Consider the following 27,089-nt stretch of genomic DNA (forward strand, 5'->3'; position numbering starts at 1 on the left):
GAGATTGTTGTATAGTAGTTGAAACGGTTGGATATGATTTTTTCAAAACACTTGCCTAATGTGGCCAAGAGGGAAACTGAGCGGTAGTTGCCGGGCTGGTGGGACTTTTCTTGGTTTTGGGAATGAATATCATCTTGCCGATTGAATGCTACGGGAATGTGGCCAGATACAGCATGGACCTTGAGTTATGTTGAGTAGGGATTGCAGAAGATTGCAATGGTAGGAGTTTGATCTGCTTTGCCTTGATGCCCGATGGTCCTGGGGCCTTATTGCGGATGCTCTTAATGGTTCCACTCATCTCTACCATTGACATGCTTCTTGTTAGGGGGTGGTCGTTGTGGGAGGGTTGTTAGGTCTATCGAGGGGGTGCTAAGTAGAGAAGCGGCGTTTCTGTGGTCCATTGGTTGACATGGTTGAAGTGTATGTTGTTGAAGGCTCTGCTGTTTGAAGCTGTTGATTGTCTTTTGCCATACTGCGCCCCTGAGGTCGGCCTGCTCTTGTGGATGCGGTTGTGGATGGTGTTGACAGCGTGGTCGATTGTTTGGGTTGGGAGATTGTCAAAGTCAAGGATGGGGTCATCAGCGAGAAAGGCGTGATGGGCCTGAGCTTCCATGGTTTCCAGCTGTGAGGTGCTTCCGGATGTGAGGTGCCACAAACCGGAAGGGGGTAGCTTGGAGGGTGGTGCCCACCGGGATGGTGACCACCGGGATGGTGACCACCGGGATGGTGACCACCGGGATGTGGTCACACCACCCACATTCTTGCCTGGGGTCACTTTGCAGTGAAATAGATCAGTCTCTGTTGATCACCAAAATGTCAGGGGTACCCCTAAGGTTGTCCGCAAAGACTGTCTTAAAGTGAGGGCCTTGGAAGGAGAGGTCCCTATTTTGCATTAAAATGAACAGCTGCCTGCCCTTGAGGTCTGCTCTGGAAGATTAGATTCTAAATTAGATTCTACAATGATTAGATTCTACCAGTACTTAACACATCTTCTCTTCCCCAATACAGCCATGTGATAACTGCTCCTAGCAAGAACGATGCATATTCAAGTACAGCATTTGCTGGATTAGTTGATACACTCGCCGATATTGAAGAGGCAGCAGAGGAGGATCGGCAGCATCTGTGGAGAACCTTTGCTGAACACCTGGCAGCTGTCACACCCACCTGCTTGAAAACAGCTGCTAAAGTTCTCTCCGGATGATCTCTGGTAGAAGAGATTTCAAATGAAAGCTTTTGATTACATTTTGCAGCTGTCCACCCACCTGTTTGATACAGCTGTCACCCACCTGCTTGATACAGCTGTCACCCACCTGCTTGATACAATTGTCACCCACCTGCTTGATGCAGTTGTCACCCATCTGCTTGATACGGCTGTCATCCACCTGCTTGATACAGCTGTAACCCACCTGCTTGATACAGTTGTCACGCACCTGCTCGATACAGCTGTTGCCCACCTCCTTCATACAGTTGTCACCCACCCTACTTGATACAGCTGTCACCCATCTGCTTCATACAGCTGTCACCCACCTGCTTGATACAGTTGTCACCCACCCTGCTTCATACAGCTGTCACCCACATGCTTGAAACAGCTGCTAAAGTTCTCTCGGATGATCTCTGGTAGAAGAGATTCCCAAATGAAAGTTTCTATGATGTTTTATAATCTGAGGAAATGCCAGATTAGAGTATATTGCTAAATATTACCTAGAATAAACTACTTATAAACTGAAGTCTGAACGTTAGAGATATTACATTGTAGGTGAAAAAGATGAGGTTCAGTGAAACAGGAATTGTTCATTATAATTCACATTTTGTGTTTTCATAGGCTACATCATGATCAAAGTTCCAGATTTGACATAATGTTAAATGCAATTCATTATAACAAGTGAGAAGGCCAAAAAATGTTTGGCCTTCTCAACTTCTCAAATGAGCAATTTGTTTCACAATACAGCGAAACACGTTCATCGTAAAATATGTACACATATATTTAAACACTTTTAGGTAAAAATACAGTGTTAAGAGAATTGAAACTTGCCTTTCTGGGTATGTCCGCAGTAGTTCCCCCGAGGTACTCCCTCGACCGAGGGGGGAAGGGGGTTTACCTCGATACAGTACTTTCCCTAACAAGGATCCCCCAGGACACAGTACTTCCTTCAGGCAAGGCCTGGGACCACTAGGTCACAGTAGTCCCTCCATCTCCAGCCAAGGCTTGGGACCACTAGGTCACAGTAGTCCCTCCATCTCCAGCCAAGGCCTGGGACCACCAGGTCACAGTAGTCCCTCCATCTCAGCCAAGGCCTGGGACCACCAGGTCACAGTAGTCCCTCCATCTCAGCCAAGGCCTGGGACCACTAGGTCACAGTAGTCCCTCCATCTCCAGCCAAGGCCTGGGACCACTAGGTCACAGTAGTCCCTCCATCTCCAGCCAAGGCCTGGGACCACCAGGTCACAGTAGTCCCTCCATCTCAGCCAAGGCCTGGGACCACCAGGTCACAGTAGTCCCTCCATCTCAGCCAAGGCCTGGGACCACCAGGTCACAGTAGTCCCTCCATCTCCAGCCAAGGCCTGGGACCACTAGGTCACAGTAGTCCCTCCATCTCCAGCCAAGGCCTGGGACCACCAGGTCACAGTAGTCCCTCCATCTCCAGCCAAGGCCTGGGACCACCAGGTCACAGTAGTCCCTCCATCTCCAGCCAAGGCCTGGACCACTAGGTCACAGTAGTCCCTCCATCTCCAGCCAAGGCCTGGGACCACTAGGTCACAGTAGTCCCTCCATCTCCAGCCAAGGCCTGGGACCACCAGGTCACAGTAGTCCCTCCATCTCCAGGCAAGGCCTGGGACCACCAGGTCACAGTAGTCCCTCCATCTCAGCCAAGGCCTGGGACCACCAGGTCACAGTAGTCCCTCCATCTCCAGCCAAGGCCTGGGACCACTAGGTCACAGTAGTCCCTCCATCTCCAGCCAAGGCCTGGGACCACGAGGTCATAGTAGTCCCTCCAGCCAAGGCCTGGGACCACCAGGTCACAGTAGTCCCTCCATCTCCAGCCAAGGCCTGGGACCACCAGGTCACAGTAGTCCCTCCATCTCCAGCCAAGGCCTGGGACCACTAGGTCATAGTAGTCCCTCCAGCCAAGGCCTGGGACCACTAGGTCATAGTAGTCCCTCCAGCCAAGGCCTGGGACCACCAGGTCACAGTAGTCCCTCCATCTCCAGCCAAGGCCTGGGACCACCAGGTCATAGTAGTCCCTCCAGCCAAGGCCTGGGACCACCAGGTCACAGTAGTCCCTCCAGCCAAGGCCTGGGACCACCAGGTCACAGTAGTCCCTCCAGCCAAGGCCTGGGACCACCAGGTCACAGTAGTCTCTTCAGCCAAGGCCTGGGACTACCAGGTCACAGTAGTCCCTCCAGCCAAGGCCTGGGACCACCAGGTCACAGTAGTCCCTCCAGCCAAGGCCTGGGACCACCAGGTCACAGTAGTCTCTTCAGCCAAGGCCTGGGACTACCAGGTCACAGTAGTCTCTTCAGCCAAGGCCTGGGACTACCAGGTCACAGTAGTCCCTCCATCTCAGCCAAGGCCTGGGACCACCAGGTCACAGTAGTCCCTCCAGCCAAGGCCTACGACCACCAGGTCACAGTAGTCCCTCCAGCCAAGGCCTGGGACCACCAGGTCACAGTAGTCCCTCCAGCCAAGGCCTGGGACTACCAGGTCACAGTAGTACCTCCAGCCAAGGCCTGGGACCACCAGGTCACAGTAATCCCTCTAGCCAAGGCCTGGGACCACCAGGTCACAGTAATCCCTCCAGCCAAGGCCTGGGACCACCAGGTCACAGTAATCCCTCTAGCCAAGGCCTGGGACCACCAGGTCACAGTAATCCCTCCAGCCAAGGCCTGGGACCACCAGGTCACAGTAGTCCCTCCAGCCAAGGCCTGGGACCACCAGGTCACAGTAGTCCCTCCAGCCAAGGCCTGGGACCACCAGGTCACAGTAGTCCCTCCAGCCAAGGCCTGGGACCACCAGGTCACAGTAGTCCCTCCAGCCAAGGCCTGGGACCACCAGGTCACAGTAGTCCCTCCAGCCAAGGCCTGGGACCACCAGGTCACAGTAGTACCTCCAGCCAAGGCCTGGGACCACCAGGTCACAGTAATCCCTCCTACTAAGGCCTTTTTTTATTATTATTATTTTCTACCACAGACGTGGCCAGACATTTACAATGCTAACCAGCATATATACATTTTCTTCTGTCCTCCATGGACAGGGTTAGAGGAGTGTTAAACATATAGTCCAAGGGTTTATTGAACACTCAACCACAGAAGGTGATTCGGTGCTTTTAAAATGCTAAGCTAACCTACATACGTAAATACATAGATACACAGATCTACGTATGCCCTACATAAAGTGTTAGATGTGTCTTTTGCATAGTGTCATTAATGTACATTCACAAAGGTGAAATGTAATTCTGATCAGCTTCCATATATACTTTATACCCATACATATACATACACACACACACACATATACATACATATATACACACACACACATGCATTCACATGTGTGAATGCTAAGGCCTTGGACGTCATACTAAGGCCTGGGACGTTTAGGGCCCAGTAGGTTACAAGTCAGGGTCGGGGTCCACCTCAGACACTGTAGTTAATGTCAAAACACTGCTAGAATTCAAGATCAGACCCGATAAAATCACGAGTACAAAGGAGGAGACTCTTGACAAGCCGCCGGGTTCCTGTCCTTATCGAGGCCATTAGACATATTGGGCCCCCTCAGTTAAACTCGGGTAAAATCATTCAAAGAGTCCCAATAGTGTTGCGTGCGCTCCGATCAGCGTCATTTAGGGACAGACTGTACCAGCACAGAACTGGGATGGCCCACTCTATTGTACATACACCTGCCCAGTCAGGTACACACACCAACCAGGCCCTCACCAGTACACACAACAACCAGGCCCTCGCCAGTACACACAACAACCAGGCCCTCACCAGTACACACAACAACCAGGCCCTCACCAGTACACACAACAACCAGGCCCTCGCCAGTACACACAACAACCAGGCCCTCACCAGTACACACAACAACCAGGCCCTCACCAGTACACACAACAACCAGGCCCTCACCAGTACACACAACAACCAGGCCCTCACCAGTACACACAACAACCAGGCCCTCACCAGTACACACAACAACCAGGCCCTCACCAGTACACAACAACAACCAGGCCCTCACCAGTACACACAACAACCAGGCCCTCGCCAGTACACACAACAACCAGGCCCTCACCAGTACACACAACAACCAGGCCCTCACCAGTACACACAACAACCAGGCCCTCGCCAGTACACACAACAACCAGGCCCTCACCAGTACACACAACAACCAGGCCCTCACCAGTACACACAACAACCAGGCCCTCACCAGTACACACAACAACCAGGCCCTCACCAGTACTCACAACAACCAGGCCCTCACCAGTACACACAACAACCAGGCCCTCACCAGTACACACAACAACCAGGCCCTCGCCAGTACACACAACAACCAGGCCCTCACCAGTACACACAACAACCAGGCCCTCACCAGTACACACAACAACCAGGCCCTCACCAGTACACACAACAACCAGGCCCTCACCAGTACACACAACAACCAGGCCCTCACCAGTACACACAACAACCAGGCCCTCACCAGTACACACAACAACCAGGCCCTCACCAGTACACACAACAACCAGGCCCTCGCCAGTACACACAACAACCAGGCCCTCACCAGTACACACAACAACCAGGCCCTCACCAGTACACACAACAACCAGGCCCTCACCAGTACACACAACAACCAGGCCCTCACAAGTACTCACAACAACCAGGCCCTCACCAGTACACACAACAACCAGGCCCTCGCCAGTACACACAACAACCAGGCCCTCACCAGTACACACAACAACCAGGCCCTCGCCAGTACACACAACAACCAGGCCCTCACCAGTACACACAACAACCAGGCCCTCACCAGTACACACAACAACCAGGCCCTCGCCAGTACACACAACAACCAGGCCCTCACCAGTACACACAACAACCAGGCCCTCACCAGTACACACAACAACCAGGCCCTCACCAGTACACACAACAACCAGGCCCTCACCAGTACACACAACAACCAGGCCCTCGCCAGTACACACAACAACCAGGCCCTCGCCAGTACACACAATCACCAACTGGTGTACTCAGATGCTGTCAGAAACACACACAACCCAAATAATTCCTATTGTCCACCCTCAACCTCTCACCAACTAGCTTGTAACACACTGGTAAGGTGGACATGGATGGCCTCTTCAGATTGAAAAAAAAAGCAGGACAAGAGGACACAGGTAGAAGGTGGGAACGCAAATGAGCCGATAAAATGTAAGAAAGTACTTGCTAACTATCCATACAGGGTAGTTAACAAGTACTTTGTACGGGTAGTTAACAAGTGGAATGCTCAACCAAAGAAAGGTGTGGAAGCCACCTCCATCTACAACTTTATGACCCGATTCAACAAAGAATTTCAAAGTCAAAGTTAGGTTGAAACGCAACAAGTTCAAGGCTTGTAGGCGGGATACAAAGAGCTAAATCTCACTACTCCGTCGACACTAATGGGTAACTGCACATCAGGACATCATTTCGTGTAAGTCAAAGCCTGTATCCAGTTAGCCAAACACATGGCAGAAGGTAACAGATACATATTATTCCTAAACGTCTGTAGTGACTTCATTTTCCCCTACAACACGGCTGTTCAGGGAAAACGGCAAAAGAGAGGCGATCGACCAGCAGTAGAAGAACATTGAAGACATTAACCTTCAGTGGGTTACACAATATCAATATCTCGGAGTGTGGATAGATTTTAAAATGACATTCAACAAGCAAATTCAATATCTAAAGGAGAAAGCAAAATCACGACTAAATATAATGAGAGCAATCACAGGGCCCCGTCTAGGAGGTTATCTTGAGGTTATCTTGAGATGATTTTGGGGCTTTTTCAGTGTCCCCGCGGCCCGGTCCTCGACCAGGCCTCCATCCCCAGGAAGCAGCCCGTGACAGCTGACTAACACCCAGGTACCTATTTTACTGCTAGGTAACAGGGGCATAGGTTGAAAGAAACTCTGCCCATTGTTTCTCGCCGGCGCCCGGGATCGAACCCGGGACCACAGGATCACAAGTCCAGCGTGTTGTCCGCTCGGCCGACTGGCTCCCTGTGTCCCAGGAGCGGGACACAAAGTGAATGTTTTACATACACGCCATTCGTTCCCTAGTTGATTATGCAGCACATACCTTACTCTTTTTCCTGGCCAGTGGGCAAACGTTGAGGTTATTCAAAACGATGCATTGCGAGTCATAACAGGGGGCTCCCAGATGGACTAAAATACTGAACCTAAGACTAGAAACAAAGCTAACGTCGATTGAAATAAGGGTAAAATTGATTGCTGCGTGCATGCTGACCAAGATATTGACTAGACCTAGAATCAGTTCACTTAAAGATATAATCACTGGCGCACTAACTCTGGACAGAAGAGCCTCCATTAGCAACAGGTGGACCCATTGTGCGATGAACACCATCAATACATTCGATATAACAAACACAGTCACTGAGAAGGGTGTCGACGAAATACATGCAGACTTTGTTATGTAAACCCCTTGGGAATTTCCTCCAGCAGACTTTAAAATTATGGTTACTGAAGGAAAAAAGAACCAGACAAATCCTCATCTGCTACGCAACATTGCACAGATGCATATAGGAGCAAACATGGCATCCGACAGCTTTACTTACTTCACAGATGGATCAGTAGACCAGCAGGGACAAGTAACCGGAGCTGCAGTTAAAACAGGAAACTTTGTAAATAGGTGGAGGCTCTCAAATGGGTGTTCGACTTTACAAACAGAGATACTAGCCATTCAAAAAGCTTTGGAACATGCTCTTGCTGAACACCGACAACATGTTATCATACATACAGATTCGAGAGCCGCCATTGAAACATTGCAACAAGAACACATATGTGATAACATACATCTGATCACAAATGTAATATCATTAATGCAAACACTCAAACGTCAAGGCCGACGGGTACTTATCAACTGGGTGCTAAGTCATGTGGGAATAATAGGAAATGACATTGCAGACGAAGCTGCAAAACTTGCAACTAAGAGAAGAAATGTAGACATTTACATACCACAGAGTCTATCACAGATTAAGAAAGTAATTAGAAACAGAGCAATGTAAAAGATGTACAGTGACCACAACACAGCAGTTGCAACATCAGGATCTGCGGGGTGGTACAAGAATTAAACCAACTACGAACCACTTAGTTTGATGAAAGGGAACAGTAGAGCAACAGAAGTACACTTACATCGCATCAGGCTTGGATACCCATGTGCATAGGAAATAGGCTTACAGGTTCTGGAAGATGAGATGAAATGTCAACACTGTGGAGAAATGCCCGACAGACCACTGGAACATTATCTAACACAGTGCACAGTTACAAACCCATTAAGATTTCAACTTAGATTCAACAGAGCAGAAGTTGTTAAACACATATGGCAAAATCTTACTGAAGCGACCATACGAGTAATAAATACTCATACTCCGCCCAAGTAAAACAGAAACAAGCAACACTTAGTGGGCCAGCCAGAGGCTTAGGGCCCGCGCAGGAATATCCCTGCAAAAAAAAAAAGTAGAAGAACAGACAGACAAACACGAGACCAAACGCTCTCTCGCATCTTTCTTGGGTTTGTACAGCTTTAGAATATGACAAAACCTGTCATATTCTGTAGAATTTTCACCAGACAAAACCCTTGTCTGGTGGTCGCTAAACATCCTTTCTTACAATGCACTTTCAACCATCAACATCACTCTAAAGACTAATCACACCTTATCTTATATATGTTTCGTGGTCCTCCACAAAATGGGGTCAAACAAGTTGCTGCTCTTAGTCCAATTCTGTTTGCTATTTATATTGATACATCGTTAAAAAGAGCGAGAGCCAGTAGAACTGGACCTGGATTCACGAAGTTCCTTGTATTTCTTCGTAAGTAGGTGTGCTACAAAGGTTCTTAAGTACCGGCTAAGATCGTGTCAGCATGCGATTCAGGAAAGTGTACTTGCGAAGATTTTAGACACTTTCAAGTAGTTCACTTAACTCTCACAAAATGTCACTGGGGCTTTTCGTTTGGCCAATCAGAGAGCAGGCAACATTCTTCATCTTAAAGATTTAGTCAATCACAACGCTGGCTAATCAGAGCTCACTTGTCACCTATTTTCGTATAAAATTAGTATATTTCGAAATAAATGAATGTTTTTTCAACTTCTACAGTCAGCACCGACATTGTAGTAAACCAATATTTTATATTTATTTTGTTTACCTACGTAATTCTTAGAGATATTGCGTAAATTTTCTTGTTGCTAAGAAGATTGATAAACACGTGCTGACAATTATTGTATATATTTACCTGAATTTACCCAAGGGCCACTAACCATCTAGTGGCCTTGGCAAGGACAGAACGCCAGCGGCTTGTTAAAAGTCCCGCCAAATGTCCTAATGATATTTTCTAACTAGATTTTGGCATTTACGGCGTCAGCGGGTAGGCAATTCCATGGGTTTATAACCTTCTGGATGAAAAAACATCTGTTTTCAGTCCTACTTGAGAGGACGTACTCTTTAACACTATACCTGTGATTGCCCTGATGGTTAGTGACATCAGACCAAATGGTATGAGGTACTTTGAGCTCTGTAACTACTTCATTCACTCAGGAATATTGCAAGATATTCTTGTGCTTTACCCAGATTTAGCTAGTTGGGGCTAATAGATCAGTCTTACATTTTTTTTCTCTCCTGATTCCATGTATGACTAGCCGTCCTGTGAGGTGTGGATGTTGGATGAGCTTGTAGCTGGATATTGATCTACACTGTGTGGTAGATCATACAGAATAGGGAAGTAGCACATTTATGTGTATACCTGAGCTTGTTAAATATATATATATATATATATATATATATATATATATATATATATATATATATATATATATATATAGTACCTAGTAGCCAGAACGCACTTCTCAGCCTACTATGCAAGGCCCGATTTGCCTAATAAGCCAAGTTTTCATGAATTAATATATTTTCTCTAATTTTTTTCTTATGAAATGATAAAGCTATCCATTTCATCATGTATGAGGTAATTTTTTTTTATTGGAGTTAAAATTAACGTAGATATATGACCGAACCTAACCAACCCTACCTAACCTAACCTAACCTAGCTTTATAGGTTAGGTTAGGTTAGGTAGCCGAAAAAGTTAGGTTAGGTTAGGTTAGGTAGGTTAGGTAGTCTAAAAACAATTAATTCAAGAAAACTTGGCTTATTAGGCAAATTGGGCCTTGCATAGTAGGCTGAGAAGTGCGTTCTGGCTACTAGGTACGACATATATATATATATATATATATATATATATATATATATATATATATATATATATATATATATATATATATATATATGCGAACAAGCCTGAATGGTCCCCAGGACTATATGCGAATGAAAACTCACACCCCAGAAGTGACTCGAACCCATACTCCCAGAAGCAACGCAACTGGTAACTACAGGGCGCCTTAATCCGCTTGACCATCACGGCCGTCAAAAGGAAGTGATAGCCGAGGCTATTTGAGCCACTTCCCCGACGGCAACTCGGATGGTAATCTTGGGCATAGCATTTCACCAAATCACCTCATTCTTTGGGGCACACGTGAGGAACACAAATGCGAACAAGCCTGAATGGTCCCCAGGACTATATGCGAATGAAAACTCACACCCCAGAAGTGACTCGAACCCATACTCCCAGAAGCAACGCAACTGGTAACTACAGGGCGCCTTAATCCGCTTGACCATCACGGCCGTCAAAAGGAAGTGATAGCCGAGGCTATTTGAGCCACTTCCCCGACGGCAACTCGGATGGTAATCTTGGGCATAGCATTTCACCAAATCACCTCATTCTTTGGGGCACACGTGAGGAACACAAATGCGAACAAGCCTGAATGGTCCCCAGGACTATATGCGAATGAAAACTCACACCCCAGAAGTGACTCGAACCCATACTCCCAGAAGCAACGCAACTGGTAACTACAGGGCGCCTTAATCCGCTTGACCATCACGGCCGTCAAAAGGAAGTGATAGCCGAGGCTATTTGAGCCACTTCCCCGACGGCAACTCGGATGGTAATCTTGGGCATAGCATTTCACCAAATCACCTCATTCTTTGGGGCACACGTGAGGAACACAAATGCGAACAAGCCTGAATGGTCCCCAGGACTATATGCGAATGAAAACTCACACCCCAGAAGTGACTCGAAAATGCTATGCCCAAGATTACCATCCGAGTTGCCGTCGGGGAAGTGGCTCAAATAGCCTCGGCTATCACTTCCTTTTGACGGCCGTGATGGTCAAGCGGATTAAGGCGCCCTGTAGTTACCAGTTGCGTTGCTTCTGGGAGTATGGGTTCGAGTCACTTCTGGGGTGTGAGTTTTCATTCGCATATAGTCCTGGGGACCATTCAGGCTTGTTCGCATTTGTGTTCCTCACGTGTGCCCCAAAGAATGAGGTGATTTGGTGAAATGCTATGCCCAAGATTACCATCCGAGTTGCCGTCGGGGAAGTGGCTCAAATAGCCTCGGCTATCACTTCCTTTTGACGGCCGTGATGGTCAAGCGGATTAAGGCGCCCTGTAGTTACCAGTTGCGTTGCTTCTGGGAGTATGGGTTCGAGTCACTTCTGGGGTGTGAGTTTTCATTCGCATATAGTCCTGGGGACCATTCAGGCTTGTTCGCATTTGTGTTCCTCACGTGTGCCCCAAAGAATGAGGTGATTTGGTGAAATGCTATGCCCAAGATTACCATCCGAGTTGCCGTCGGGGAAGTGGCTCAAATAGCCTCGGCTATCACTTCCTTTTGACGGCCGTGATGGTCAAGCGGATTAAGGCGCCCTGTAGTTACCAGTTGCGTTGCTTCTGGGAGTATGGGTTCGAGTCACTTCTGGGGTGTGAGTTTTCATTCGCATATAGTCCTGGGGACCATTCAGGCTTGTTCGCATTTGTGTTCCTCACGTGTGCCCCAAAGAATGAGGTGATTTGGTGAAATGCTATGCCCAAGATTACCATCCGAGTTGCCGTCGGGGAAGTGGCTCAAATAGCCTCGGCTATCACTTCCTTTTGACGGCCGTGATGGTCAAGCGGATTAAGGCGCCCTGTTGTTACCAGTTGCGTTGCTTCTGGGAGTATGGGTTCGAGTCACTTCTGGGGTGTGAGTTTTCATTTTCATATATATATATATATATATATATATATATATATATATATATATATATATATATATATATATATATATATATATATATATATATATATATATATATATATATATATATATATATATATATATTGTTTGAGAGGAGTCTTGTAGAAACAGGTAAGAGCAATTATAATATAATGTTACATGATTCAGTGTTTACCTCTTGTGAAAATCGGGAGGTGTTGTTTAGTCAGAATTGATTTATTTTTTATATTCACGCAGGTATTTTCTTCCCTGATTATTCCATGTATGACTAACCATCCTGTGAGGTGGGGATGTTGGATGAGCTTGTAGCTAGTTTCTGATCTACACTGCAATCTTTCATATAGCATAAGGTAGCAGCACATTGCTGTGTATATCAAAGCTTGTTAATAAAAAGAAGTCAGTAATAAAGGTTTTATATTATAGCTTGTATTATTATTGTTATGAGTATTATCCTTATTATGTCATCAATATTAACAATGGATCATTAAGATCTCATATTGATACGTAATGTTAGTAATGTTGACCAAACAACACACTACAAGATGAAAAGACGACGACAATGTTATTAATATTTCTTTTGAATCATTAAATTGTTCAGTATTTCTGAATTTTTCACTTCTTTGGATATACATTAAAAAAAACAATAAATATTTGTTTCATTATATTTTTTATTTAAATAACTGGATCAAAATTGTTACAGCTGACAGGATTTATTTTACTCACAGGTGCATTTATCTGTTAAAAAAATAGGTTTATTGTTACAATGGTGCTACATAGCCTTTCCTGATCTTATCTTGAGGTTATCTTGAGATGATTTCGGGGCTTTTAGTGTCCCCGCGGGCCGATCCTCGACCAGGCCTCCACCCCCAGGAAGCAGCCCGTGATAGCTGACTAACTCCCAGGTACCTATTTACTGCTAGGTAACAGGGGCATTCAGGGTGAAAGAAACTTTGCCCATTTGCTTCTGCCTCGTGCGGGAATCGAACCCGCGCCACAGAATTACGAATCCTGCGCGCTATCCACCAGGCTACGAGGCCCTGATTGGTGCATTCTTTTGATAATTACTTACTTATTGTTACACACAGCCAAATTGTGTAACAGGAAAAGGTCTTAGTCACACTAGTTCAATGCTAAATGTAAAGGAATCAGCTGAGCATTCCTCAAATAAAATAAGCTGCCTCAGCTTATAAGGTAAATAAAATAAGCATTCCTCAAATAAGTAGCTGCCTCACCAATTGGTGATATTTTTTTGGATCATTGTATAGCAACAACATAGTATTTGGCAATCTAGAAAAATAAAGCAATATTGTAATACACCCTGTAAGATGAAAACTACAATATATATATATATACATATATATATATATATATATATATATATATATATATATATATATATATATATATATATATATATATATATATATATATATATATATATACACAACTTGCCTAAACACGCAAGAGAGATTATACAACCTTAGAACACTTTCCCACCAGGAGATTCGAACCCTAGCCAGCACAGAAGCCTTACAGCAACTGGCATAACTGTAGCCTTTAACCCACTGCACCACAGCTCAGACCCTTAAAAGAGATGGTGATTACTCACGTTCTTTCATCAAATTCACTCTCTTGCGTGTTTAGGCAAGTTGTGCATTAAGCATAGACACAGAGTTCTCCCATATTAACAGGAATTTGATGAAAGAATGTGAATATTCCCTCGCTATGCTCTAGTTGCCCTTGGGAGGTGGTGATCTTTGGAGGTGAAATACTCCGAAATTACAATCTCTTAAGGGTCTGAGCTGTGGTGCAGTGGGTTAAAGGCGTACCAGTTATGCCAGTTGCTGTAAGGTTTCTGTGCTGGCTAGGGTTCGAATCTCCTGGTGGGAAAGTGTTCTAAGGTTGTATATATATATATATATATATATATATATATATATATATATATATATATATATATATATATATATATATATATATATATATATATATATATATATGTCGTACCTAGTAGCCAGAACGCACTTCTCAGCCTACTATTCAAGGCCCGATTTGCCTAATAAGCCAAGTTTTCCTGAATTAATATATTTTCTCTAATTTTTTTCTTATGAAATGATAAAGCTACCCATTTCATTATGCATGAGGTCAATTTTTTTTTATTGGAGTTAAAATTAACGTAGAAATCTGACCGAACCTAACCCCAACCCTACCTAACCTAACCTAACCAATCTTTATAGGTTATGTTAGGTTAGGTAGCCGAAAAAGTTAGGTTAGGTTAGGTTAGGTAGGTTAGGTAGTCGAAAAACAATTAATTCGTGAAAACTTGGCTTATTAGGCAAATCGGGCCTTGCATAGTAGGCTGAGAAGTGCGTTCTGGCTACTAGGTACGACATATATATATATATATATTATATATATATATATATATATATATATATATATATATATATATATATATATATATATATATGTCGTACCTAGTAGCCAGAACTCACTTCTCAGCCTACTATGCAAGGCCCGATTTGCCTAAAAAGCCAAGTTTTCATGAATTAATTGTTTTTCGTCGACCTAACCTACCTAACCTAACCTAACCTAACTTTTTCGGCTACCTAACCTAACCTAACCTATAAAGATAGGTTAGGTTAGGTTAGGTAGGGTTGGTTAGGTTCGGTCATATATCTACGTTAATTTTAACTCCAATAAAAAAAAATTCACCTCATACATAATGAAATGGGTAGCTTTATCATTTCATCAGAAAAAAATTAGAGAAAATATATTAATTCAGGAAAACTTGGCTTATTAGGCAAATTGGGCCTTGCATAGTAGGCCGAGAAGTGCGTTCTGGCTACTAGGTACGACATATATATATATATATATATATATATATATATATATATATATATATATATATATATATATATATATATATATATATATATGTCGTACCTAGTAGCCAGAACTCACTTTTCAGCCTACAATGCAAGGCCCAATTTGCCTAATAAGCCAAGTTTTCATGAATTAATTGCTTTTCGACTACCTAACCTACCTAACCTAACCTAACCTAACTTTTTCGGCTACCTAACCTAACCTAACCTATAAAGATACGTTAGGTTAGGTTAGGTAGGGTTGGTTAGGTTCGGTCATATATCTACGTTAATTTTAACTCCAATAAAAAAAAATTGACCTCTTACATAATGAAATGGGTTGCTTTATCATTTCATAAGAAAAAATTTAGAGAAAATATATTAATTCATGAAAACTTGGCTTATTAGGCAAATCGGGCCTTGCATTGTAGGCTGAAAAGTGAGTTCTGGCTACTAGGTACGACATATATATATATATATATATATATATATATATATATATATATATATATATATATATATATATATATATATATATATATATATATATATATATGACAATGTCAGACCACGGAGGAAAAATGAAACAGGAAATTTCCTTAAGTACTTTCGTATATTAAATACATCTTTAGAAGGTCATAATTTGAAGGAAGGAAGGACCTTCTGAAGATGTATTTAATATACGAAAGTACTTAAGGAAATTTCTTGTTTCATTTTTCCTCCGTGGCCTGACATTGTCACATTCTTAATCATGTGTTTATTTTCGTGATATACACACATACATATATATATATATATATATATATATATATATATATATATATATATATATATATATATGTCGTACCTAGTAGCCAGAACGCACTTCTCAGCCTACTATGCAAGGCCCGATTTGCCTAATAAGCCAAGTTTTCATGAATTAATGTTTTTTCGACTACCTAACCTACCAAATCTAACCTAACCTAACTTTTTCGGCTACCTAACGTAACCAAACCTATAAAGATAGGTTAGGTTAGGTTAGGTAGGGTTGGTTAGGTTCCGTCATATATCTACGTTAATTTTAACTCCAATAAAACAAAATTGACCTCATACATAATGAAATGGGTAGCTTTATCATTTCATAAGAAAAAATTAGAGAAAATATATTAATTCAGGAAAACTTGGCTTAATAGGCAAATCGAGCCTTGCATAGTAGGCTGAGAAGCGCGATCTGGCTACTAGGTACGACATATTTATATATATATATATATATATGTCGTACCTAATAGCCAGAACGCACTTCTCAGCCTACTATTCAAGGCCCGATTTGCCTAATAAGCCAAGTTTTCATGAATTAGTGTTTTTTTGTCTACCTAACCTACCTAACCTAACCTAACCTAGCTTTTTTTGGCTACCTAACCTAACCTTACCTATAAATATAGGTTAGGTTAGGTTAGGTAGGGTTGGTTAGGTTCGGTCATATATCTTCGTTAATTTTAACTCCAATAAAAAAAAATTGACCTCATACATAGAGAAAAGGGTTGCTTTATCATTTCATAAGAAAAAAATTATAGTAAATATATTAATTCAGGAAAACTTGGCTTATTAGGCAAATCGGGCCTTGAATAGTAGGCTGAGAAGTGAGTTCTGGCTACTAGGTACGACATATATATATATATATATATATATATATATATATATATATATATATATATATATATATATATATATATATATATATATGTATATATATATATACCTAAATTATAGGAACAATGGATGCAGTGAGCATTTCCTCTCTGGATTGCCACACTAAGGCGCTGAAAAAGAGAACTGACAGCTCTAGGGTCTCTAGTTGTTTCGATTAGCTTAGACCCCAACTCCTTCAAAAAGCTAGCAGCACTTTTACTATAGGCACCAAGTGTCTCTGAGGCAATGGGGACAAAATTGTAGTGGTGTTCAAGGTCTCTGTATATGCGTGACTTGGCCACTTCCCAGTGATTGGCAGCTCCTCCTGCTTGTGTAGCACTGAAGTCAACATAGGTACTGGGTAAAGTTGAAACGCAAGTGTAGTCCCACACCAACTGTCTACCCTTCTTCCAGGGGTTCACCGTCATTCCGTCTGGGCGACCGACAGGCTCATCAGAGTTGCGGGACATTAGGAAACAGGGCTCTCTCTCTGCTGGACAACCGGCTGTGGTAAGGCTTCTCTTAATAATGTCATTGACCTCGCAGTGTCTTGTATGCCATCCGTACCTGTCAGCCTCTGCCTCGCCGCAAACACACCTGTACTCGGTGTGGATTGGGGCAGCGAGGCGGAGAGCCACGGCAATTCGAAGGGCCTGCGGTTTGAGACAGGTGCCGGTTGCTGACATTGGGGTTGCTAATAGGAAATCACCTGCATGGGGAGCTGCTACAGCTCTAAGTTGGGCAGTGTCATGTGGTGTTGTCGCAGCTTCTAGCAAAGCCGCAGCTTCTTGGTCGGCAATGGGGCGATCCCAGCTGGATTGCTTATGGGCTTCAGAAGGCGGTGGTTGGGGTGCTGGTCCTGCGAGAGAGACCCATTTGGTTGTGGGAGACTGATACACTTCACAGACTGATACAGTAAATCAGTCTGTGAAGCTGGGATCATGTACCCTTGCCTGTTGAACTAGGTGCTCAGGTAGGATTTCCTTCACCAAGTTGTCAGACCCCACTGAAGAGGACAGGATCGCTGGTACAGCAATTTGTGTTGCTGTGCGCACGCCAAGGCCCCCGAGTCTGACAGGAATGAGGCCTGTTTCCACTGTGAGTCGCTGAGGGAAAGATTGAAGGCTTTTTCTAGTGTTGATTTCAGCAAGCTGTCGTACTCTTCTAATTTAATATTGTTGAAAGATGGCGAACATCTTAGAAAGTAGGTCAGCCTGGGGAGGGACAAGCATCTGGTGATGAGGTAAAGTGCATCATGGGCATCGATGTCTTCAATCCTCTCGTTCATCCTCTTCAGGTCAGTGATCTTCTTACCAAGGACCTCGTCGATGGCATTCCTTCCAATAGGAGCACCTAGGAGTGTGCTGTCCTCAGGGTTGTTTGTATGAATGTCAGGCAAAACAACCTTTATTTGCTCTATTATGTGATGGTTGGTGGAGGTTATTTCGCACTTGGAAGGGTTCAGGGTGAGGCCTAGGCTTGCTCCTTACTCCTGAATTATTCTTATGTCGACCAAGAGTGAGGCTGGGGAGCCGGCTAGAGTACCATCGTCCAAAATCCAAATGTTGAGCTCACTGAACAGGTTATTGGTGACTTCCTTGATGACTAGGCAGAAAAGAAAAGGAGCAAGGGGGTCACCCTGTTGGACACCTTCTTGTGATTCAATTTCATATTCCCCAAAAAGCAGTTAGATTCTTGCTGTAGCAAGTGTTTACAAACGGGTAGAGGGAAGGAAAAAGGCGATGAACCGCACTGAGTACTGCATCCCTTCTAACCCGATTGAAAGCATTTTTTGGAAGTCCAGCTTTATCAGGGCTTTTTCATCTGTAATGTTGGCAATGCATAAGCCGCATAAGCTTATGCGGCTTATAAGCTCTAGCTGCATAAGCCGCTGCCTCACACCCTTGGGGAATGCCAAACCCAAGCTGTTTTGGCTTCAGCATGTCGGCTGCTGCCTGACTAACTGCTGTAGCAGCAGCCTTAGCGACGAGACGCCGGAGTGAATTGCCCACAGCTATCGGTCTGATTCCTCCATCTTTTTTCCTCAGGGCACAGAGGGTAGCGCCAAAAAAGAGAGGCCATATGGTCTCTGGTATGTTGCCAGCTAGACATGTGTTGGCGAATCTAGTTAGTTCCACCAGGAGGCCCTGTGCAATGTCTCCCAGTGCAGGGTTGAGCATTTGTTTGATGTAGTTGGGTCTTAGTCCTGTGAACCCACCTGCTGATCCTGGTGGGAAGGATAAAGCTGCTTTATGCACCATGGATTCGAGCACACACAGGGGTTCTGCTCTGGTGACACCGACTAGGGGAACACTCTCGTCACGAGGAGCTCTGGGTGGGTGTTTTTCCCTCAGGGCTTGTGCTGTATCGGCATCCCTGGTGGCAACTGTGTCTTCACTGGTGATGACTCTGATTGCCCCTATTGTGTTGCCTTCTTCTATTTTCTTGCTGACTGTTGCTCTGATTTTGGATGCCTCGGTTCTGCTGTTGATACCTTTCCTACCGTGGGTGTTTTTGGCACGGGTGGGGAGGGGTGCCTGGTTGTCCTCTCTAGGAAAACTATTTATAGCCATAATGACCGACGAAGCTAGTGATTTGTCTCTCCATGCAGGGACAGCTAGGCATATGTTTCCAAACAGGAGAAGGTTGCGCCATGCTTGGATGGTTCCGGGGGAGTCATTGACCTTTTTCAAGAGGCTGGATAGTTTGGCTGCTGCCTAGGGCCGGGCAGCTTTGGGGATGTGCTGCAAGGTTCCAACCGATGTTGCTTTGATGGCTTCTAGTAGATTCTCAGTCGAAATGAAGCTGTTGGAGGTGTTTTCCCTGACTGCTGGAGTGGGGCCTTGATTGATACTCTTTTTGGGAGGGCGCCACATGCCCGGACAATCGGTTCCGTTGTGAGCATGCTTGCGCACATCTCCGTTACGCTTGAGTCTCCACACCTTGTCACACACTTGGCATGTGCCTCGCTTGATGGCTCCTCTTGGCTGAGAGAAGCCTGGCTGTCAGTTGTGACCTGCGACATCGGGGGGCGCTGGGCGGGCGCTGGGTGGGCGTTGGGAGGACGTAGCTTGAGGGAGTGGACACAGGGAGGTGGCGGTCGCCGTTGGGGTGGGGCAGGGGGGGGGATGACTCTTGGGTTGGGTGACGGTACACACTAGCGGGTATGGGGAGGGGGGGGGGTCAGAGGGGTGACACTAACACGTTTGTATAATTTCATGATATATCACTGCACAATATAATCTGGTTCACTGTAGACTCGATGCACTTAAAACACGATACCTGTTTCCTGAGAGCCGAGGCATCTATTTTTGAGGGATATTTTCATAAACACTTACACACTGGTCACCCCCCACCCTCGACTGACCGCACAACAACACCCCATCCCCATCACCCCCCACCCCCACCACCATAACCGAGGGAGCCCCTCAGGGCGCCCTTGTTGGCCCTCACTGCAGTTCAAACGATTCCACACTGCCAATCCACTTGTTTGATTGTTTTTGGTTGCGATAGTTCACCCTGGACACTTCCCGACACTCTCACACCTTCCCAGGATGTTCACACTGCACACTGTTAAGTCTGGGTCTGGTGGGGTCAGGATGTCACAAGATAATGGCACATGGCTGGCAGAGCCTCCTCCCAGCGTCCGTTCCCTGTGGCGCCCCTGTGGGCGTTCCTGTGGCGCCCACAGGGAACACACACACACACACACACACACACACGCACACACACACACACACACACACACACACACACACACACACACACACACACACACACACATATATATATATATATATATATATATATATATATATATATATATATATATATATATATATAAATATAAATATATATATATATATGCAATTGACGATCACAAAACACTGATCATTTTATGCGGAAAATCCACAGAGAAATATGAAATGAGGTGAACGTTTCGGCTTTGTTAAAGCCTTTGTCAACACCAGACTGACTCTGACTCAACACCAGTCAGTCTGGTGTTGACAAAGGCTTTAACAAAGCCGAAACGTTCACCTCATTTCATATTTCTCTGTGGATTTTCCGCATATATATATATATATATATATATATATATATATATATATATATATATATATATATATATATATATATATATATATATATGTCGTACCTAGTAGCCAGAACGCACTTCTCAGCTTACTATGCAAGGCCCAATTTGCCTAATAAGCCAAGTTTTCATGAATTATTTGTTTTTCGACTACCTAACCTACCTAACCTAACCTAACCTAACTTTTTCGGCTACCTAACTGAACCTAACCTATAAAGATAGGTTAGGTTAGGTTAGGTAGGGTTGGTTAGGTTCGGTCATATATCTACGTTAATTTTAACTCCAGTAAAAAAAATTCACCTCATACATAATGAAATGGGTAGCTTTATCATTTCATAAGAAAAAAATTAGAAAAAAATATAATAATTCAGGAAAACTTGGCTTATTAGGCAAATCGGGCCTTGAATAGTAGGCCAAAAAGTGAGTTCTGGCTACTAGGTACGACATATATATATATATATATATATATATATATATATATATATATATATATATATATATATATATATATATATATATATATATATATATATATATATATATTATATAATATAATATAATTTTTTTGTAAACCTAGAAGGGGTACCACCTCTGGTGCAAGCGTAGAGACCCATAGCCTCGGAGAAGAAAATAAAAAGTACTCAGAGAAGACCTTGTGGATCCTCACTGAACACTTTGATATTTTCTTCTTCTACCACCCCTATTCTTTTGGTATGTGTGTATATCTATATAACTTTATTTGAAAATGGCATTACAGAAAAAGGGTTACAAAATTGGTTACATGCAGGGTACAAGGCTACTTGTCACAAGTTGTAGAGCTCCTCCATCTCCTCAGATGGCGGGCAGGAACCATGGATGCAGTGAGCATTTCTTCTCTGGATCGCCACACTAAGGCGCTGAAAGAGAAAACTGGAAGCTCTAGGGTCTCTAGTTGTTTCAATTAGCTGGGACAAGAACTCCTTCAAAAAACTAGCAGCACTTTTACCCCAGGCACCAAGTGTCTCTGAGGCAATGGGGACAAAATTGTAGTGGTGCTCAAAGTCTCTGTATTTACGTGACTTGGCTGCTTCCCGGTGATTGGCAGCACCTCCTGCTTGTGTAGCACTGAAGTCAACATAGGTGTTGGCAAAAGTTTAAACGCAAGTGATAATATATATATATATATATATATATATATATATATATATATATATATATATATATATATATATATGTATGCGAACAAGCCTGAATGGTCCCCAGGACTATATGCGAATGAAAACTCACACCCCAGAAGTGACTCGAACCCATACTCCCAGAAGCAACGCAACTGGTAACTACAGGGCGCCTTAATCCGCTTGACCATCACGGCCGTCAAAAGGAAGTGATAGCCGAGCTCCATCCTCCATCTCCGAGCTCCGGAGAAGTGGCTCAAATAGCCTCGGCTATCACTTCCTTTTGACGGCCGTGATGGTCAAGCGGATTAAGGCGCCCTGTAGTTACCAGTTGCGTTGCTTCTGGGAGTATGGGTTCGAGTCACTTCTGGGGTGTGAGTTTTCATTCATATATATGTATATATATATATATATATATATATATATATATATATATATATATATATATATATATATATATATATGTATATATATGTATATATATATATATATATATATATATATACATATATATATGTATATATATATATATATATATATATATATATATATACATATATATATATATATATATATATATATATATATATACATATATATATATATATATATATATATATATATATATACATATATATATATATATATATATATATATATATATATATATATACATATACATATATATATATATATATATATATATATATATATATATATATATATATATATATATATATATATTTACATATATCTTCAGTAGATAGTAGAGAGGTAGGAGTAGCAGTCTCTACCTCGTAGACTCTGGAGAGGAAGTAGGCTATGATGTTGTACGAACCCTTGATGAAGAAGATCTCCAGATTAAAATTCTGCAGGTACAGAGCCAAGTGTAGAAGACGTTGATTGCTGAATTGGGCCTGTTGCAGGAACCGTAGGGGGTTGTGGTCTGAGAAGATGGTAATAGACCGATTTCCCTGTAGGTAAGGTTCGAAATGTTGCAGGTTCAGGACGATGGAGAAGAGTTCCTTTTCTATGGTGCTATGGTTCGTTTGATGGGGCTTCAACTTGTAGCTGTAGTAGCTGACAGGAAGAACCTCTTCGCCACGTTGTTGCATTAGGACGCTCCCGATGCCGGTGCCACTTGCGTCGACAATGATGATGAAGGGCTTCGTAATATCTGGAGAGGCGAGAATGGGATCAGAACATAGCAGAGATTTTAATTGTTCAAATGCAACAGTCTGTTGAATGGTCCAATGATACCGTTGCTTGGGGCTGGTCAGATTAATCAACGGTGTCGCTACCGTACTAAAATTTTTCACAAACCTACGATAGTAAGATGCAAGACCAAGGAAGCGCAGGAGCAGCTTCCTGTTTGTAGGTTGTGGGTAATGCTGAATGGCTTGAGTGTGAATGGTTAAAGGAGCTATGCTGCCACTCCCTATCACATGACCAAGATAACGCACTTTACCTTTAGCAAAGGTGGACTTGCCCAAGTTGATGGTAAGGCCAGCTGTCAGGAGCTTGGAGAACAATCGTTGCAGCTGGAGCAGATGTTCGCTCCAGGTGTTAGTTGCCATAATGATGTCGTCCAAGTAGGCATAGGTGTGATCTAGGCCGTAGATGACGCGGTTGACAGCTCGCTGGAAGGTGGCCGGGGCGTTACACAGTCCAAAAGGAAAGAGTTCATATCTGTATAAGCCAAAAGGAGTGGTGAAGGCAGATATTTCCTTAGCTCGCTTTGTCAGGCTGATTTAGTAATAGCCCTTTAACAAATCAATTTGGGACAAATAATTAGCATTACCTACTGCGTTAAGGATATCATCTATACGTGGTAAAGGGTAAGCATCCTTGACGGTCACAAGGTTCAGTTTTCAATAGTCGGTACATAGTCGTACTTTACCGTGCGGTTTCGGCACCAAGATGCAGGGTGAGGCCCAAGGGGACTCACAAGGGGTGGCCAGCCCATGGTCCAGAAGGTACTGTACTTCAGCACGCATAACTTCCTTTTTGTACGGGCTGATACGGTAGAAGGGTTGACGAATTGGCCGGGTATCAGGAAGCAGCTGAATGTCGTGCTGAACCACATTACACTCCTGGGGATCATCGCTGAACAACTTCTGATGTTCTTGAAAAACTTTGATGAGAGGAGCACTATTACAGTCCTGTAAATATTTAGGAAGATCAGTAAGGATTTCCGAGTTGGAAGGCACTGACTCAGTGTTAGTGCTTTCAGGAGGAGAAGCAAGGAAAGTCTCACTGTGGAGGTATGGATCTTCAAAAGTGGAGAGAGATATTAGCACAGTGGCGGGAATACCTTTATACTCCTTCAAAAGATTGACGTGGCACAACTGGGTCCTCCGCCGCCTATCTGGAGTCTCAAGAAAGTAGTTGTGGTTGTTTCTGCACTCCTTGATGCGGTAAGGTCCTGAAAACTTATTTTGCAATGGAGAACCTGGGATCGGAAAATATGCCAACACGAAGTCTCCTGGTTTAAATTTCCTGATTTTGCTGCGTTTGTCAAAATGAGTCTTCATCCTATCTTGAGCTTTCAATAAATTATCATTAGCAAATTTACGTACTCTCTCTAGAATGTGCTTTAAGTTTTGAAGAAACTGGGGCACAAGCTGAGGGTCACTGAAGGTGGCATTACGTAGAGAGTCTTTAAAAGCTTTGAGAGGAGTACGGTATTTACGTCCGTAGAGTATCTCATAAGGAGATACTCCTAGAGAATCATTTGGGAGACTTCTGAAAATGCACATGATGATGTCAAGTTGTTTATCCCAGTCTTTCATGATTTCATTGCAAAATTTCTTAAGTAGTGATTTTATCGTTTGGTGATTACGTTCAAGAGAACCCTGTGAAGCAGGAAGATAGGGGCTGGACAATACCTGAGTGATGCTGAATTCTTCCAGTGTCTTCATGAAGAGATCACTGGTGAAGTTGGTGCCACAGTCACTTTGAATCTCCCGAGGAAATTCATATTGGGTAAAGATCTTCAATAGTTGTTTCACCACCGTAGCAGCCGTAATGTTCTTTACAGGAACTGCTATGGGGGAATTTGGTGGTTGGACACAGGATGGTTAGTATATAAGCGTTGCCAGAACTGATCCGGGGTAAAGGACCAACACAGTCTATGATGAGTCTGTGGAAAGGTTCCGAAGGCACCGGGATAGGAATTAAAGGAGCCTTGGGAATCGGGATGTTAGGTTTTCCTGCCATCTGATATGTATGACACTGTTGTACATAAGTTTTGACATCTTTAACCATACCTGGCCAGTAGTAGTCTTGTCTGATTCCGTGATAGGTTTTATTAAAACCGTAGTGAGAAAGCGCTCCATGGGCCACGTGTAGAATATTGGGCCGTAGGCTGGTGGGAACTACTAGTTGGTCGACATTAGCCCAATCGTCATCCTCTGTTAGTTTTTCTGGGTCTGTACCTGCGGTAGAGCAACTGATTCTCTAGGAAGAACCCAGGGATACTGTCAGATTGAGTCTCGGCCTGGAAGAATAATGGTGTTAATGAAGGATCCTCCCTCTGTAACTTACAGAACTCCAACATAGTAACATTCGGTGGTAGATTCTTATGGTCTTGAGGGACAGCTGTTGCAGTAGAGTCAGCTGGTTGCGGGCGTGCAGCTTGTGCACGGGTGGTCACCAAAACCAGAGGAGAGGCTTCATCACTTTCTTGGACCTCTGCTGGAACATACTTCAAGATGGGGTTTTCCACTACAAGTCACATACCTGGGGTTTGTGCATGATGATCAAGTTGGAAGGTTGCTAATCTTCGGCCAAGTCGTTGCCCAGGAGAAGTTGTACCCCTGAAATGGGAAAAGGCTTTTCCCTGAAGGCGACTTGGACTTCACCGGTCACGAAAGAACAATCTAGGTGGACTCTGGCGAGTGGATACGGAGTGGTAGCAGTGAGGTCAGTGATAAGGACGGTTTCCCCGGTGTAGGTGATACTAGGCACAGCTGATTTCAATATTATTGACTGAAGAGCCGCTGTGTCCCCAAGATCTTCAATTTGAAACGTCCCTCCGAATCTGTACTGCTGGCAGAGACAGTTCCAGGATACAGGTGTGTGCTGAAGAGAGAAAGATCATTAACAGGAACACCAACATTCATTACAGGCTTACCAGACTTAGGAGGAGTCGGTTTGGGTTTAGGAGTTTTACTATAGCCTTTGTATTGGGTTTTTCAACATGTATCTATAATATGTCCATAGAGCTTGCAATACCTACAATACAATTGAGAGCTCGCCTGATCGGTACTCACTTTGTCATAACTAGACCAAGACTTCTTACTGGAAGAGGTGTCAGGTGTTCACCGGTGTATAAGACTGTAGGTGTCAGGCGACTTCGCACATTTGATGAGGTCAGTTTCCTCTTTGTCTGCTAAATATAGACGGATCGAAGGGGGAGCACGTCTAAAGAATTCCTCAACTAGAATGAGGTTGACGAGTTCTGAAAATGAAGAGACATGCGCTGCTTCCAGCCATTTCATGATATATCTTTTCTTAGTATTGGCAAATTCTAAATAGGTGGTGGTACTTGCCTTCAGATAATCACGGAATTTTCGTCTGTAGCTTTCGGTGGAGAGAAGGTAGGCGTCTAAAACTGCTTGCTTTAAAATCTGGTAGTCATTCTCAGACGCTAAGGTACTGAGAGTAACCGCAACTCTACCTGTGAGATGCACTCTGAGAAGTGTAGACCATTGATCTTCAGGGCAGCTAAGTTTTTTAGCTAGGGCCTCAAAAGTAGTAAAAAACACATCTATCTCTGTCTCAACGAATGGTGGCATTAACTTACTTGTCTGGGAGACATTGAAGCTTACTGGAAGACTAGCTGTAGCTTGTTGGCGCTGAGTGTGATGTGTAGTTTCCAAGTTGAGTTCTTGTCGACGGTATTCTAGAACACTATCAGCTTGCTTCTTATCGTGCTCACGTTGCAT

The 27,089-nt window shown here is 43.8% G+C and overlaps 1 protein-coding gene across 1 annotated transcript; it reads right to left on the bottom strand.

Moving 5' to 3' along the window:
* Positions 1–1,644: 1,644 nt before the first annotated feature.
* LOC138353942 (uncharacterized) lies at positions 1,645–27,089 on the bottom strand. Its single transcript, XM_069307374.1, has 6 exons — positions 26,948–27,089; positions 26,467–26,602; positions 24,754–24,885; positions 23,715–23,886; positions 22,889–23,057; positions 1,645–1,661 (listed from the first exon to the last, which is right to left on the bottom strand). The coding sequence occupies exons 1-6, from the start codon at positions 27,087–27,089 to the stop codon at positions 1,645–1,647; spliced, it is 768 nt and encodes a 255-aa protein (XP_069163475.1).

Source organism: Procambarus clarkii, chromosome 60 (genome assembly GCF_040958095.1).
Source record: "Procambarus clarkii isolate CNS0578487 chromosome 60, FALCON_Pclarkii_2.0, whole genome shotgun sequence".
NCBI lineage: Eukaryota > Metazoa > Arthropoda > Malacostraca > Decapoda > Cambaridae > Procambarus > Procambarus clarkii.

What these genes read in the sequence shown, in the direction of transcription:
- LOC138353942 (XM_069307374.1), bottom strand. Translation starts at nt 27,089, where the DNA reads ATGCAACGTGAGCACGATAAGAAGCAAGCTGATAGTGTTCTAGAATAC. An exon ending in CTTCAATGTCTCCCAGACAA is followed by an intron (nt 26,603 to 26,947) that starts GTAAGTTAATGC and finishes CTTCATTTTCAG; the next exon opens with AACTCGTCAACCTCATTCTA. An exon ending in GACCCTCAGCTTGTGCCCCA is followed by an intron (nt 23,887 to 24,753) that starts GTTTCTTCAAAA and finishes TTACTAAATCAG; the next exon opens with CCTGACAAAGCGAGCTAAGG.